We start from the raw sequence: 15,966 nt of genomic DNA on the forward strand, positions 1-15,966 counted from the left end.
AGAAAACATTTTATGGAAATTAAATAATTGCAAACATAATGTCCCAAATAACAAGTTAAAGCAAAAATACAGAGTTAAACTAAATAATACTTTCAATTTATGACTAATTTTATTTTTCATAACAAGCAGGCCTGGGTTGTCCGAGGATCCATCTCTCCATTTTAGTGGTGTCTCTTCAGAGCAGATCAGATACATTTGAAAGTTTTTTTAGCAGTTCTAAATTTGGCTTGTGTGAACCCCTGGACCCGCCCCCTAGTCCCCAGTTGCAGGCTTATTTAAGAAGCCCCTCTCTCCCTCGCCTTTTGTCCCAGTGGAAGCATCAGTCTTGCGATACAACTTGGTGAGTGTTTGCTGCTCCTTTTCTCTTTGGACTACTCCACACTTGCTGGGACTGGGTATCCACTCTCAGCCCTTGCATGACTTTAGATTTAATGCTGAGAGGATGCTAGTTGCAATAAATGTTAAGAACTTCATTGGCTACCATAGTCTTCTCCTCCACTGACCAAATCAAAGGTGGAAGGACAGATTAAAAAAGAAATTGACTGAACTGCATACTCAACTGATAATATATTTGGAATCAGCCAACGATGGCATCTGCATTTCTGTTTGGTCTGTGATGGATGATGCCTATTTAAATACTATCAGAAAATATGAGCAAGAAAATATGATTGCAGCTGTAAGCATACAAAATAAGGTTAATATTCTTTCTTAAGTTTACTGTGGTAGAACAGCATGTGCCATGCTCCTGCCAGGCATTCAAAAGTTTAACAGTAAGTTCTCAAGAGAAGAGTTGAGAGGTTTCTTAGGATCAAATAGGCATATTGATCAAAACCTGGGCAATGTGTAATGAATGAAGCTGTCAGAGGCCGGGGACTGGGAGCCATGTTGTGAACAGAGGTGTTACAATGTGCTGACAGCTGCAGCAGCATCAGGCTGCTGCTGTCATTTGTCAGGAGCCAAGCTGTCTCAGCCGGGAAACAGTGACCGATAGGGAGCTCTAAGCAACTGGGTATAGCCCAGTTTGGAGTTTTCAGGGCTAGGGCTTAAAATAGACAGCTTGCCCAGGGCTCGGATATGTCTCTTTTTGGCTTCACCTAGACAGATCCAGTGTTTTGCCACATTAAACTATTAAGATATAGATATTAAGATACATCTTAATATTACCTGTTAAGATCCAGAATTTGCTACCTATATCTACAATGCATTGCATCTTTATCTGAATTAAATTCATTCAAAACAACAAAAAACAACTGTTGTATAATCTAACTAAATAACAAAGAAATCCAATGTAGAAAAGGTACTGAAATACTTTCACACCGCAACTTCGTTGGAAACAACATTCTTGCATGCACCTGAATAGATGATCGCATTACATTGTATAACGTTAATGGAGTAGCTACCTACAACCTATATGCGCATTACATCTAGCCTAAATCCATTCATCTCAATCATCTCTAAATAGGCTGAACCATTTATTCTAGAAGAAATATACATATTTCTCTCTGTGCACCTTAGTTTTAAAGTAACAGCTTTTAAAACAATACAAACGATACACATTTTAAGTTTTAAGAGTTCTTTAAAAAACAACTTATTTCGCTTTTGCTAAGTGTTTGCATTAGCATGTGTATGTTCCTCCAACGAAATTAATTTCTTATCTTACAATTCTGCATTTCTCTCCTCCAAAGACCATCCCAGAAAACACCAACCATGTGTGACGACGAAGAGACTACCGCCCTTGTGTGCGACAATGGCTCTGGCTTGGTCAAGGCTGGATTTGCCGGAGATGACGCTCCCCGTGCCGTCTTTCCTTCCATTGTTGGGAGACCCCGCCACCAGGTGTGATTCAGACCATGCAAAAAAAGTTGTACAACACGGTTAAAATAACAACCTTTATACAATAAAATATGTGATAGTTTATCTAATGCATTGGATTTGCATCTTCTATGTGGTGGTACTCTTTATGGTAACCATAAAAAAACTATGCACCCGATCAATTTTTCATTTTCTCATGAATGAAGAGTAATTCTGTGAAACTACACTCTTTATCAAATGGTGAGCAGTATGCCGTCATTAGGGTCAAGATGGTTGTGTGCTTCTCCTGACCTGTTTCTTTTCTCTCTCCCAGGGTGTGATGGTGGGTATGGGCCAGAAAGACAGCTACGTAGGAGATGAAGCCCAAAGCAAGAGGGGTATCCTCACACTGAAGTATCCCATCGAGCACGGCATCATCACCAACTGGGACGATATGGAGAAGGTAGGGGATTTAGTATGCACATACTCCCACTGCATGGCAATATGTTTAGGCCACCAATGGTCATCACTGACTTTTGGCGTTAGCATTGAGACATTGAAAGTAAATAATTTAATCAGATGTACATTTAGACTCCCTCTAGCTCTCTGTAGTGCATGTAGTTTGCTGTTGTACCGCAGAACCTGTATAAAATAGTAGGTTATCGTAACTAAGTACATTATGAATTGTAAGTTCTCAAACAATGTTTCATAATCATTGCAAAATTGCAGAATAAATATTGCAAGGATATTCCCAATCACCCAAAACTGCATTTAGTTTTGTTTTGCTTATTTGACAATTATTTAAAAACATGGCACAAAATAGATTTATCTTAAGATCTTCAAAGATAGCACAAAAAGTCACACTTATTTACATTATAGGCATTTAGTAGGCACTCTTATTCAGAAAGACTTATACAATGTTTTTATGGAACTTTTATTTCCACTTTGGTCGTTGCAATGCATGTGCCAACAGTGGACATTCGATTATGTCTATTTTGTGTTGAGTCCTCTTCTTTGGCACTTTTCAGATCTGGCATCACACCTTCTACAATGAGTTGCGTGTGGCCCCTGAGGAGCACCCCACTCTGCTCACAGAGGCCCCCCTGAACCCCAAGGCCAACAGAGAGAAGATGACCCAGGTAAATTAACACTCCAGCCTTGCATAAACTCCTACTTTGAATTTAAAGAATGTGCCACTCTATCGACACAGCAAACCTTTAAAGACAATGCCATCGCCTCTTGCAGATCATGTTTGAGACCTTCAACGTCCCCGCCATGTATGTGGCCATCCAGGCTGTGCTGTCCCTGTATGCGTCTGGCCGTACCACTGGTTAGTACATCAGAGTTTTATCTTTCTTTCTGAAATCAGTCCACGAGAACAGTTGATATTACCCAGATTCTTGGAAGAACTTTTGCTTGGGAATTGTGAAACACAATTGCTTGGGTTTTCCAATACATGCTATTACAATGCAGTCGTGTTTAATGACTTTTTAAAATATTGAAAGAATGTACAAGTCCCTCCAGGAAACTGAGTTTTGCCAAGAGAATTGATCATTTTAAGGCTTGGAGATTAATTTAAAAATTGGCATCCATGTGGACAAACAAGGTCAAGCACAAAATGGTATAGTGCTGAAAGAGATCTCTGTCATTGCCAGACAGCTTGACAAATTGCTCTTGCATTGTAAAGGATTAGCAATACTCTTCTTTTGGCATAGTATGTGCCCCACCTACAATCATTAATGTCATCAGTAGTGTGTGTTTATGATGTAACAAATGCCCAGGGTTATTGACATACGAAACCGAGGACATGACATGGCATGCAGACTGACTGATAGTCTTGTCTGTCTGTAGGTATTGTGCTGGACTCTGGTGATGGTGTGACCCACAATGTCCCCATCTATGAGGGTTATGCTCTGCCCCACGCCATCATGCGTCTGGATCTGGCTGGTCGTGATCTGACCGACTACCTGATGAAGATCCTGACTGAGAGAGGCTACTCTTTTGTCACAACCGGTAAGAACAACACAGATAATTTAGGAATCAAATAGCAAAAAATATTTGAGCTATTTTGAACATGACAATGTAGCAGCTTCTGAGGAGAGAGGATTTTAGGTACTTTATGGAGACTGTTACTCTTAACTTAAATTGAGGTATATAGCAGCCACCATTCAAAGACTATGGCTACTTTGGTGGATCTCCCTATTTGTGACTTCACAATCATGAGTTAAAATTACATTATTTGATGCCATGGGGTAGCCCTTTGCTCACTTAGTAAGAAAGTGTGTAAGAGACACCATTTTGTAGGGATAATTAATTATTTATAGCCAAAAATATGTGCGTTAATGTGCATATTGATGTTTTAATGGTGTATGTGCATACAGTGGAGCCACTGATTGCTAGAGATCTCAAATCACTGTGTTTTTCCACTGAAATTGATCATGTCTTCTCTGAAACTTGTTCACTCTAGCTGAGCGTGAGATCGTGCGTGACATCAAGGAGAAGCTGTGCTATGTGGCTCTGGACTTTGAGAATGAGATGGCCACCGCTGCTTCTTCCTCCTCCCTGGAGAAGAGCTACGAGCTGCCTGACGGCCAGGTCATCACCATCGGAAATGAGCGTTTCCGTTGCCCCGAGACTCTCTTCCAGCCTTCCTTCATTGGTGAGTCCCACTCCCTCACCCTTTTCATTGTAATCCACTATTGTATCTGTAGCATCACTGAAAACAAGTACGCTACAAAAAAACAAAAATGTCCTTACAAAAACATTTTTAAAAAACTTGATGTTTTCAACAGGATTCAATGTGTTGTTTTGTGTGATTATATATCACTATATTGTGACTGAAATGAACACATAATCTGATGTTTCTATCTATTTAAGTGACTTTTATATTTGCCTGACAGGTATGGAGTCTGCTGGTATTCATGAGACTGCTTACAACAGCATCATGAAGTGTGACATTGATATCCGTAAGGACCTGTATGCCAACAATGTCCTGTCTGGCGGTACCACCATGTACCCTGGTATTGCTGACCGCATGCAGAAGGAAATCACAGCCCTTGCCCCAAGCACCATGAAGATCAAGGTGAGGGAAACCACTTTTTAATTTACCAGTAATGGAAGCAACTATATTGCTTCAGGGCAGATAAATTGAAATAAAGGCACACATCATGGTCCTGTCATGTCAAATTAATCATTCAGCACTTGTATCAATTGAAACTTCAGAAAAGATTAGTTTTGGCATTTTTAATTAATGAATGTCCTGTCCTCTGTTTGCCCACTAGATCATTGCACCCCCTGAGCGTAAGTACTCTGTCTGGATCGGTGGCTCCATCTTGGCTTCCCTGTCCACCTTCCAGCAGATGTGGATCAGCAAGCAGGAATATGATGAGGCAGGCCCCTCCATTGTCCACAGAAAGTGCTTCTAAGCAATCAACCCTTTTCCATTCACTCTATGGATTTGTACTGTGCCATTTACTGTATATACATGTACTGTTGTTATAAAAATAGATGCTTGTAACAGTATTTTTGTGCTTTTTCTTTATTCAAATGAAAATAAAATCACCATCACCAGGATCCATAAAATTAAACTGAATATAGTCATTTTATAGACAAATACTTCATAGACAAAGATGATACACAATTATGTTACATTACAGTCATTTAGCAGTTGCATGCAGATATACAATACTTTAAATTGGGTACCTCTTTACATCTTGGTGAACTCGGTCATTGGAATTACCCAGTGACAAAGGCAGGATCACATTTATGCAGCTAAAAGCACATGAGCTGTGATGCAATAAAAAGTTGGTGACTCATAATTAAATATTACACAGAGGTATTGCAAATCACACTTGAATTAATTCTGCTCAGCACTCTGGCTGGTGTTTGGTGTTATTTTACCTCCCTGCATGAATTATTTCCCTCATCTGACAAGGATAATTTCATGTTGCAAGATTAACATAATCTAGGAAGAAAATAAACTCATAACTCATAAAAAATAACTACACCATTTTAACAAGCAGTTAATGCTTCTTAATTAGGTGCTTTTCATGCCATGGAGAATAAAACTTCCATGTTCATATTGTGCTATATTGCAAACAACCATAAAAAAATAGGTTAATTATTTTTAACTGATCAAATTAAAGACTGAGGTGAATTGATAGGCTCAGAACTGATGAAAGTGTGGACATGTGGCCACTAAACCTAACCATCTGGAAGAATTCAAAGCCAAAGTAGTAACAAGCCAAACCTGCAATGTGCGAATATGTTTAAGGCCATAAGGTTAAGAAATTGAACATATGTTCATCAACCTAATTAGGACCCTATTGATTAACCTTTGTGTTTCATTTGATCAAAAAAATTACAATTTTGTATGCAATTGTTTGCAATATAGCACAATATGCACATGGATTTTTTTTCTTTATGGTATGCAAAGCTATTTCTGACATAATGTGACTTTAGATGGTAAATAATCCCTCTAAACATGAAAAGCACCTAATTAACAAAAAATAAAAGCTTGTTAAAATGCTGGGATTGAAATTGTGGTTGTAAAAGAAACCCAGCATACACATCGGGCCCCAGCACGGAGTTTGGGACCTCAGACCGTATAAAGAAAGGACCCGTGCACTGTTCAACACTACAGGTTTTTAGCGGGCATTTCCACGGCCACCTGCTAACTGTGCTAAGTCTGAAACTTGGGTCCTGATATTTGAACATGTTGTAGCCAATCAGCGTACGGATGCAGAAAGCGCCTGCCGTTTGAATGGTTTGCGGAACAACGCAATACGGGTCAGATGTTAATGAAACGGGTAGTGTTTATGTAAGTGTAGTTAATTGATAATTCAGGAATTTAGAGAAGAATGTAGCTATTTCTTACATCTAGACCGATAAGTAGTTGTTCAAGTCAGCGTAACGTAACCGAAAGTCGTAGACAAATGAAGTGAAGAATTGAAATTAGACTTGGAACGTGAAAGAAGGTCCTTGTATATGCCAGACGGGGTGGATAGCTAGTTAACATTAGCTAGAAAGCTAGGATGTTGACTGGTCAAGCAAAGTTTATCGAATCTAATAAAACTACACGGAAGGTTTGAGAAAGGAAGGGGGTCGCTCAGTGGTTGTTTTCGGAACGTTACTGAATTGTTTTGGAAAAGTTGGCACGCTTAAATACTTAACAAGAAAGAAAATGAAGATTTCGGATAGAAATGTGATGCGCTTGGCCGTCGTACAACACATCCGCACAACGTACGGAATAAAGATGAAAAACTGGAACAAAAGCAAAGCAAGCAACAAGTTGACAGCAAGCCACTCGGTAAGTGTGATAACTAGCTAATTAAAATGGCTAATGTTGTCTAGTCTAGCTAAGTTAGGTTTCTTGCTGGTTGGCTTTTTAAAGATAATTCGTAGTTAAATGGGCCGATTTAGATATGTACGTGGCTGGCTAACTTGAAGTTTTGCACAGCCAGTGTGTGATATGTATTGAGCTTGCAAGCAAACCATCGTGGGCTAAATACTTGACTAAGTAAGCTACCTAGATGGCTACTGAGCGGGTAACTTTTGGTTAACAACTAACATTAACGTTACGGTTAACAACTAACATTAACGTTACCGAGTAGTTATATGTTCGTCGTCGATGTGTTAGTTTAACTGAGCTAAACTGCAAACACTATCGCTATGTTTGTAAAGTAGTATTTTAGTAACATGAAGCTGTTTTTCTTCAACTAGGATATATTCTAACGCCCGTAAATCATCGCTAAAGGCAAAGTTAGTGTTACCAGCATGGTTGTTTTTCATATGCAGACCGACGTTATGCCCTAGGCTAAGAGGCCTCAGCAGTCGATCTGAACATATGTTGCATCAGGTAGAAGGTAACATGGTCAAACTGGGAAGGGTTGGAACGTGTATGTTTAATAGATAAGGTTAACTGGTAAAATGCCGTTTCCTCAGTTGTTCCTAAGTAGACGAGATGGTTAGTCGGCTACATAGCCGTTTTATACAGCCCACAATTCAAGTCTGCAAAACAAACACGCGATAGTGCCAGCAAAGGTAGTTTGGCTTACGTTAAATGTAACATTCTGCTCTGTGCAACGGATGCCTCTTGTACATACAACAAAATATTTCCTAGCTATACGTGGAAATACTGCCACTGCAGTGCAAACAATTCTTTTAAAACTAGGTCTACAGAAAAACGTCTTTCACTGCGGCCAACAAACCGTAATCGAAATGCATGACCAGACCTTAAGATTGTCTAGTCGTTTTATAGATGAACAGTGTTGCATCTGTGTCGAAGTCTCTCTGTTCCCCACACTACGATTTAAGTCTTTGTAAAGCACAATAGAGACTTTGTAATCAGGTGAGACTAATTTACCAAATTGCATGCTGTGGAATGTCAGCATTGCAAAATTGACAGCTGAACAGAACATTTCTGCCGATCCAGAAATTTTTGAAAAACGCTTACTGTTGAAATATTTGCTTAAAATTTTACTATGTTATTAAAACTTATATAATGGAAAATCTTCTGTGGTGTCTCGTGCATGACATTTAACATTCGTTAATGTAGGCTATATTTATGTGTATATATGTGTGTATAATAAGCGACCTTTTCAAACAGACCGGATGTGGTCATTACATTACATTACATTACAGGCATTTGGCAGACGCTCTTATCCAGAGCGACGTACAACAAAGTGTATAACCATAACCAGGAACAAGTGTGTCGAAAACCCTAGAGAGAAGTACCGTTCCAAGTGCAGGGAAGAACCGCATACCGGCCAGCTTTAGTTGCCAGTATTACCGCAGGATACACTAAATCTGTGATGGAGCTCGGTAAGCTTTGACTGGTCTCTGTTTTTCCCTCCTAGAGCAAAGTATTTGGAGTGCCTCTGGATACTTTGCGGCAGTGCAATGTGGCTGAATATGGGAGCATACCCTGGTAAGACTGTCGGTGTTCACTTGGTACTTTACTCACACTGTCATATAACGTACATTGCAAAAAATTCTGTAGTAAGGATTTAACTGTTCCCCTCAATCTTATTGTTAGTGTTACGGTATTGATTAATTTTAATATGAAATTGCTCAAACAGAGCCAACCAATTTAAATTGCTTAATTTGAACATGGTCAATACTGATCTAATAATTCGTCCTATATCCTTTTATCTCCAGCTTTCTGGTGGATACTTGTACATGTCTAATGGAGCATGTTGACACAGAGGGCTTGTTTAGGAAGTCTGGCTCGGTTGTTCGTCTGAAAGCCCTCAAAGTAAGTGATAGTTGGTTGTGTCCAACTGTCCATGTATTACGGTTGTGTAAGGGGCCTGGAAAAGGAATTTAAACATGATGCAGAATGCATGAATAACACTCCAAGCAACACATGTTGATGACTACAATACTTACCAAGTTCAGTGCATTGTTTATTCACTGTTCATCTGTTTTGAGGACTGCTGAGGAATTTTGTGTCTTGCATAGCACATTTTTACAATAAACATCCTTTTTTTGTTTCACCTAACACTGGTTGCTTGTCCCTGCATGATTTGTGCCATTTTGTCTAGCAACTTGCACCGTCGCCATTTTAATTGTCGTTAAGTTTGTTAAAGCAGTTGTGTTTGGTCCTTCAGGCAAAGCTGGACCAGGGTGAGGAGTGCATCCCTACAGCGCTCCCCTGTGACGTGGCTGGCCTCCTGAAGCAGTTCTTTCGTGAGCTGCCCGACCCCGTCATCCCCCCCGAGCTGCACGAGGCTCTGCTGAAAGCACAGCAGCTGCCCACTGCTGAGGAGAGGACCTCGGCCACCCTGCTGCTGTCCTGCATGCTGCCCGACAGAAACCTGCATGCCCTGCGCTATTTCTTCATTTTTCTCAACAACGTTTCGCTGAGGTAGAGTACTTTTATATGCACAGTGTAACTGCTTACATGTCTGCAGTCCTACTGGTGAGATCAGTGCCCTTGATCCCTCTTCGTATTTTTTCTTCTTCTCTTCCTCATCCCAGATGTGCGGACAACAAGATGGACAGCAGTAACCTTTCGGTGATTTTCGCCCCAAACCTCCTCCATTCCAGCGACGGGACGGAGAAGATGAGCAGCAGCACCGAGAGGCGCTTGAAGCTACAAGCCGCCGTGCTGCACTGCTTCATTGAGAATGCTCAGGCCTTTGGTAGGACTCAAAACTTCACTTTCTTCTGAGCGCAGTGTGTACGCTGCTTATTTAAGCGTGAATGCGTTCAGTCCTGCTGTGGAGTAGCTTCTGAAAGCCCCCAATCTTATAGGTGTGGTTCCTCAGTTCATCGCCGAGAAGGTCCCTGCCATGCTGGGCTGCGAGCCTGGGCTGGGCTCCCCTTTCCTGGATGCCACCGAGGATGGGGATGTGGACTCTGGGGTGAAGAAGAGGAGGAGGCGCAGTCTTGGAGGTGAGTTGTAACCTGCAGTGATCTTCCACAGTCCTGTATGCAATTAACTTTTAGATTTAAGCTGTTATTCCTCGTAAGTGTGAAATGTAGTGTCAAATCAAGTTTAATCCTCTGGTGCTTTCTTCACTTGGAGCTCCAGACATGCTTCAGATCTCACACATATAAAATGGTATTATGTCTTGCATTCCAGATATGGTAAATGGAGCTCTCAATAAGTTAAAAAGTAGTAGAACTCCCACAAATACACCCCAAACTGACACGTCAGGTAGGTGTTGAGGTATAGACTTCCTGCATTCTAAACTTGTTCCCAACAGTGCCTCATTGATATGTCTGCATATTCAAACTACCCATTTCGCCTCAAAGAATCTGCTCATAATTGACAATAAATGGACTGTGTAGTGAAAAGCTTAAATTCAAATTAATAAATTAACTTTGAGGAAGGGTGGCTTGAATAGTATTTTATTGCTGATGGTAGTGAATGCATTCGTCTAGCAGCTTTGTCCTGCAGATGCACCTCTTTGGCAACGTTAAGAAAATGTGCTTGTTCAAATTTGCACCATTTGCCGATTCTTTGCTTGTGTTCCTGCTACTTGTTCCAGTATCTTTATTGCTATGAATCAATGATGCCTGCTTTTACATATGGAATGAATCAACTTAATCGACTTCATTTCCAGTCTCAAACCTATTTAATTCTGCTGCCCTTGTTCAAAATTTGTTGTTTAATGGAATAAAGTTTCATTGTATTTCTTTCTTTGTCAAGGCTTTTCATCAGCTACTCCTGTGATTAGGACTCCAAACACTAAACGGAAGCTCGGTCCAGAATCTGCCTATAGCATGGGGTTCTCAAACAAGAAACGGAGATCCATCAAGAAGAACCTCGGTCTGGAATTGCTTCCAAACGTTTTGTTTGGTACCGGCTCCACCCCTGGCTCAGGTATACTTACCCTAAGTCTTAATAAGAGCAGCAGCATCTCTAGCAGGGCTTTCATGACCCTTGAAGGTCAGCGTTGTTCATGTTACGTCTCTTTCCTCTCCTCCCAGTACACCTTGAATCCAGCCCATCTGTGTCCCTGGACTCCTCCCAGAATGCATTGTCTTCAGTGGGCGTGGCCAGTAGGCACTCTGCCAGCTCTTCCAGGAGAAAGAGCAGACGAATCAGCAATAAGCATGTCAACAGGTAGGTGGTGAGCTGGATAACCTTATAAAACATTAGATAGTCGGCCTTGAACACCACCAGACGCTACCTCAAGTTATTTTATGCAATTGTACATTTGGATCCAATTGGAGGCAAAGAAGCGAAGGGAGATGAGATGAGGTGAGGCCTTTTTCTGTAGGAAATCATGGATAAGCATTGAGCATGGCAGGTCCGTGTGGTAACTGAGTCTTTTGAATGGATACCATTCATCCCGCAGCCATTTGATTTGCATGCTTAAATGTTGCGCCTTGATTTTCAGAGTTGAATCTGGAAAGGCTGGCTGCTTCTCCCCCAAGGTCACCAAGAAAGAGGCAGTGCGCAAGTCCCTGCGGCTGCGCTTCAGTCTGGGAAAGAGCAGCAGAGAGCCTGTAAGTCCCACTTCCGCTGAGTGAGTGTTTGATTCAGCACTCGGGTCTGTGTTGCCGTTGGTTGGAACGGGTCCTCGAATCAAGCCATGTGACCTCAAATGAGTTCATTGTGAGCAGCTGATTTTTAAATAATCTGCAGTTATGTCTGTGCATGGGGGTACGGTTTTGCATGAACATTATTTTATTGAATGTGATTTATCTTTCTAACCTTTTTGTTTTTAAAGCATTTTAATTGGCTTGCACATTTACATTAACCAATTAAGTTATATAGCGCTTTTGGTTTTGGATTTTAAACTATGTCATTTTGGGCACACAATGTATAATAACAGTGTGTCCCAATGCCTTAATCGGTTTAAAATTAAAATGGTATCACTCATTTCTTAATAATAAAAACTAAATTATTGGTATATCAATGTGTTGTTTCCACATAATTGACTCAATCTTTGCACTTTTGTACAATGATGCTTGTATAAAACTCTTGCATCTCTTGTAAATTTTACGTCAGTGCATTGTTTTTGAATATACACTACATAATGTTCATTGTTAATCCTAACTGAAGGGTTAAATATGCATTTTTAATATTTAAAAAGAGGAACTGTTAATATAGATAATACTGTTTGCACTTCAATGCAATGTACATCTGTAACTCGGTGTGGGTTTTTAGTGAACTGTAACATTTTTGTAAAATGTTTTTCTAATGCATTATATTGGACTGTATATTTACAACAAAATAAAATAATAATGACCAACTACTTGGGGTTCTCTGAATATGTTATTAGTCATACGTGATTCTTATTATGTACAGTAGCTGAAGTCTCCTGTCTCATAACCTTACGCAGTTAGAAATTTTTACGCGCGGTTACTCGATCAGGAGAATAAAAGATAGATACCTCTATTCCTGCAGAGTGTCATTTCACATTCACTTCCGGCGCCAAAAGGATCAGAGACCATTGGCTGGCGACTTGCCACTCAAGAAAGCGCCACCAGTTTTCGGTTCACCACAGAGACCGCATTTAGTCCTGCAGTTTTGCGAATCAAGAACACCTCAAAAAGTAAGTACTTCCTCTATCTTGTGTTTGGACTTTTTTTTCTTCTAGATTTAGCACTATCTCGATGGAAAAAAGCGACATCTCTCAATTTTGCTTTGCAGGTTCCAAGTTTATGAGCAAGTCTGAGGACAACTTGCTCACCCCCCAGTGCGATACCACCGGACACAGGACGTCCTGGAATGGAGCCAGCCCGGTTGGGCCCCAGAAATTCAGTACAGACTCCTACACAGACACGCCCATCGGTGCGTGCCTCAAGAACAACTACTTCTCGGAGCCCGTCCTGGTGCCAGGCAAGCCCCCGGTCATCGGTGGCATCCCCAAACGCCTCTGCTGCGTCACCAGTGCCGAGAGCCTGGAGGGCGACGGCTCCTTCACCGAGAGCGACCGCGTGACCGGCCCCACCCTCCTCAAGATCAAGAGGGCCTTCACAGAGTCCGGCAGTGATCTGCGCTCTCTCGTTCAGGAACACGGCGCCCCTTCTGGAGCGGCGGGGCAACCGAAGCCAAACGACACGACCTGCGGTTCCGTACACCCAGAGTCGTCTGCAAGAAGGGACACTGTGTTGGAGGGCAAACCGAATGTGTACACGCCAAACCTAAAGAAGACTGTAGTGGATGACCAGGACGTCACCTTTGGTCAAATAGAAATAGTGCCTTTGTCTCCTTTGCACATAGACAGTGCCCTTTTTGAGACGGATCCATTGTATTGTCCACTGGAGAAAGAGGGCAGCAGGCTGTTCCAGTCTACTGCTGGCAATGATGACGGTGTTAAAGATGGAGAGACTGAGCATGTAAATAGCAGCAGGCTCATTGAAGCCCTTGATATCAGCCCTCTGCACTTCAAACTTGGTCCCTCATCGGAAGCACAGTCGACGCCTTACAGAAACGCAGTGCCTGTTCAGGAGCCGGACACTCCACTGCCTACTGCTAGTGAAGTCCCAGCAGCCACACAGCCCCAGTCCGTGAAAGAGCCTGACCCCAGAGCGCTCGCGCGAAATCCAGAAAACTCCTCAGACACCGCAGAGATGCTCAGACTGAGGGTGGCTGATCACGTCCAACGGTTCAATAAGCTCACCTTGAACTCCCCAAAGGCGAGAGGCTGCCGGTCCCCGCTCAAGTTCCAGCGAACCCCTGTGCGCCAGTCCGTCAGAAGGATCAACTCCCTCCTGGGGGACCCGAGACCCTCGCGGCCCGACAGTTGCACAGCCGCTGTGGGGTCCCCCATCGTGAAGTCGGTTAGTTGTGATAGCGGCCTGTCTAAGGGTGCAGAGCTAACGCTGCACCAGGCTGAAAGCCAGGTTTACGTTTCCTGTGCCCCTTCTAACAAGCGGTACAGCTCACGGGTGCCCCCTCCTGTCCCACCCAAGAAGTGCACTAGCATCAGACGACAAAGCCTGCATACCGCACTTGGTGATGTGACCAACAAGATGCAGCAGAAGGCCAAAGGTGACCTGCCCCTGCCAAATAAGAGCAGTACAACAACAGCGCAAAACCCAGGGATGTCTGCTGTCCGTGAAATCGCTGAGAAAGAAAAGTGCCGCTATAAGGGCTCGCCAAAGAACCCCCTACCTGAAGGCAGGCTACGTTCAGCCACCAAGCCCATCGATCTATGAATCTCACGCTTGACCTCATGCTACGTGCAATGGTATGGTCCAGCTGAGATGGACTAAATTGCTTCAGACCATTCCATTTTTTTATTAGACTTTCCTGAGTACCTTATAATTTGTTTACTCAGTTTCCAAATGCTGTTCTGTGTAATGTGACTGATTGCATAATGTCTGTTTAACTGCTGATGCGTCGACCTTATTTTATGTTGCAGCCAAAATGTTTTAAAGCGGGTTTGCATTTATACATTGTTCGGTACTATTGGTGCATGAGGGGTTGACTGAGACTGAGAATTATTTTAGCCTATAGTGCTCATTGTGCAGTTTGTGGTTATGAGTGAGCATGGATGGTTGGATTTCGAGTCTGTAGTAATTTATACCTAATTTCTTGTGGGTTATTTTCAGAAGTAATGTGTGGGGAAAACTGGTGTTGGTTGAAGTTCGGCTTTTTCCTTTAAATTCTATTTTGTGCATTTCTATTAGATGTTGGTTGGTAAAATATGCCTTGTATTTATAGAAACATTTTAGCTTTGGACATATTTAAGAATGAGGTTTAATTAGCAGTATTACTTTTATTTGATTTTTTAAAATGTGTGATACAGTCTGTCCATTTCAAAACAAAATGGAAAATGTAAAAAAAAAAAAATATATTTTTGCCTTGAAATAATGTACAGATTAAGTTTAAGAGTTCACTGGGTTTAGTGTGCTTTTTTGATTGGTCCAGGCCGCTTTTGTGTACAGTGACGGATACTTTACATACTTCAAGGCGTTTCTGACCACCTACAGTATTAGCTTATGGTATCAGGGCTTTCAGGAGGTGACTCCAAAGCACTGATGTTATGCCTTCTGACCTTTTGCCAGACTTTTCTGCAAAAAGCTATGTTTATACTTATTTTTATTTGACATGACCATGCAACCTGCACTGCGTGAAAATATGGTGTGGCTTTCAACATCAGCATTTCTTCATGGATCTTGGGATGTAGAGCTTGTGCAGAGTTTGAGAACTGATGAGAATCTGCTCATATGTTAAGCCTGTGGAAGCATAACATCACTATAGGCTGGTTTGGGGTTACTTGGCGTGCATTTTCTTGCTTTAGACCACAAACCCCTGAATGCCCTGGTATCTGGCAGGTTGTCAAACTTCTCTAAATGTTAAGTATCCAATTTATCCTTTGTTGCACTCAAACTGTCTAGGGTAGTCAAAAACATACACTAATGCTGAAATCTATCAACAAATTATGATATTTTCTATCACAATTTACGATAGTGAATACCCATTGTAAACTACTCCTTTAAGTACAAATCCAACCTGTAATAAACTATGCACAAACGTTGGTAATTACATTTTTCGTTTTTTGTGTAACTGAAGTGCCTTACAGTCTAAAGAAACACCTCCATTTAGTTGCAGTGTACATATAGCGTATGAAGTTTTCTTTTGTGTAATTTAACTGGGTGCTTGAACTAGGCCTGTCAAGCTGTCGTCATCACGAATTGTAGGTGCACAGCAACCATCGACGGATGTAGAAAATGGTAATAAGCTGCTTCGCAACTCAGAAATAAGAT

At 41.6% G+C, this 15,966-nt stretch overlaps 2 protein-coding genes across 3 annotated transcripts; both read left to right on the forward strand.

Moving 5' to 3' along the window:
* Window positions 1–271: 271 nt before the first annotated feature.
* LOC118210959 (actin, alpha cardiac muscle-like) lies at window positions 272–5,313 on the forward strand. Its single transcript, XM_035387511.1, has 9 exons — window positions 272–340; window positions 1,686–1,836; window positions 2,126–2,254; window positions 2,820–2,930; window positions 3,037–3,121; window positions 3,643–3,804; window positions 4,259–4,450; window positions 4,692–4,873; window positions 5,073–5,313. Exons 2-9 carry the CDS (start codon window positions 1,708–1,710, stop codon window positions 5,214–5,216), a joined length of 1,134 nt encoding a protein of 377 aa, XP_035243402.1. The 5' UTR covers window positions 272–340; window positions 1,686–1,707; the 3' UTR covers window positions 5,217–5,313.
* A 1,163-nt stretch (window positions 5,314–6,476) lies between these two features.
* arhgap11a (Rho GTPase activating protein 11A) lies at window positions 6,477–15,745 on the forward strand. Of its 2 annotated transcripts, XM_035431483.1 has the most exons (12): window positions 6,477–7,099; window positions 8,649–8,719; window positions 8,950–9,046; window positions 9,402–9,658; window positions 9,772–9,935; window positions 10,048–10,188; window positions 10,379–10,453; window positions 10,949–11,122; window positions 11,230–11,365; window positions 11,643–11,751; window positions 12,656–12,803; window positions 12,902–15,745. In XM_035431483.1, the coding sequence occupies exons 1-12, from the start codon at window positions 6,974–6,976 to the stop codon at window positions 14,410–14,412; spliced, it is 3,009 nt and encodes a 1,002-aa protein (XP_035287374.1). In that variant the 5' UTR covers window positions 6,477–6,973; the 3' UTR covers window positions 14,413–15,745. The 2 variants fall into 2 exon arrangements, with proteins under 2 accessions (XP_035287374.1, XP_035287366.1); XM_035431475.1 differs by lacking the exon at window positions 10,379–10,453 and having other exon boundaries at window positions 6,481–7,099.
* Window positions 15,746–15,966: the final 221 nt, after the last annotated feature.

Source organism: Anguilla anguilla, chromosome 1, assembly GCF_013347855.1.
Source record: "Anguilla anguilla isolate fAngAng1 chromosome 1, fAngAng1.pri, whole genome shotgun sequence".
Taxonomy (NCBI): domain Eukaryota; kingdom Metazoa; phylum Chordata; class Actinopteri; order Anguilliformes; family Anguillidae; genus Anguilla; species Anguilla anguilla.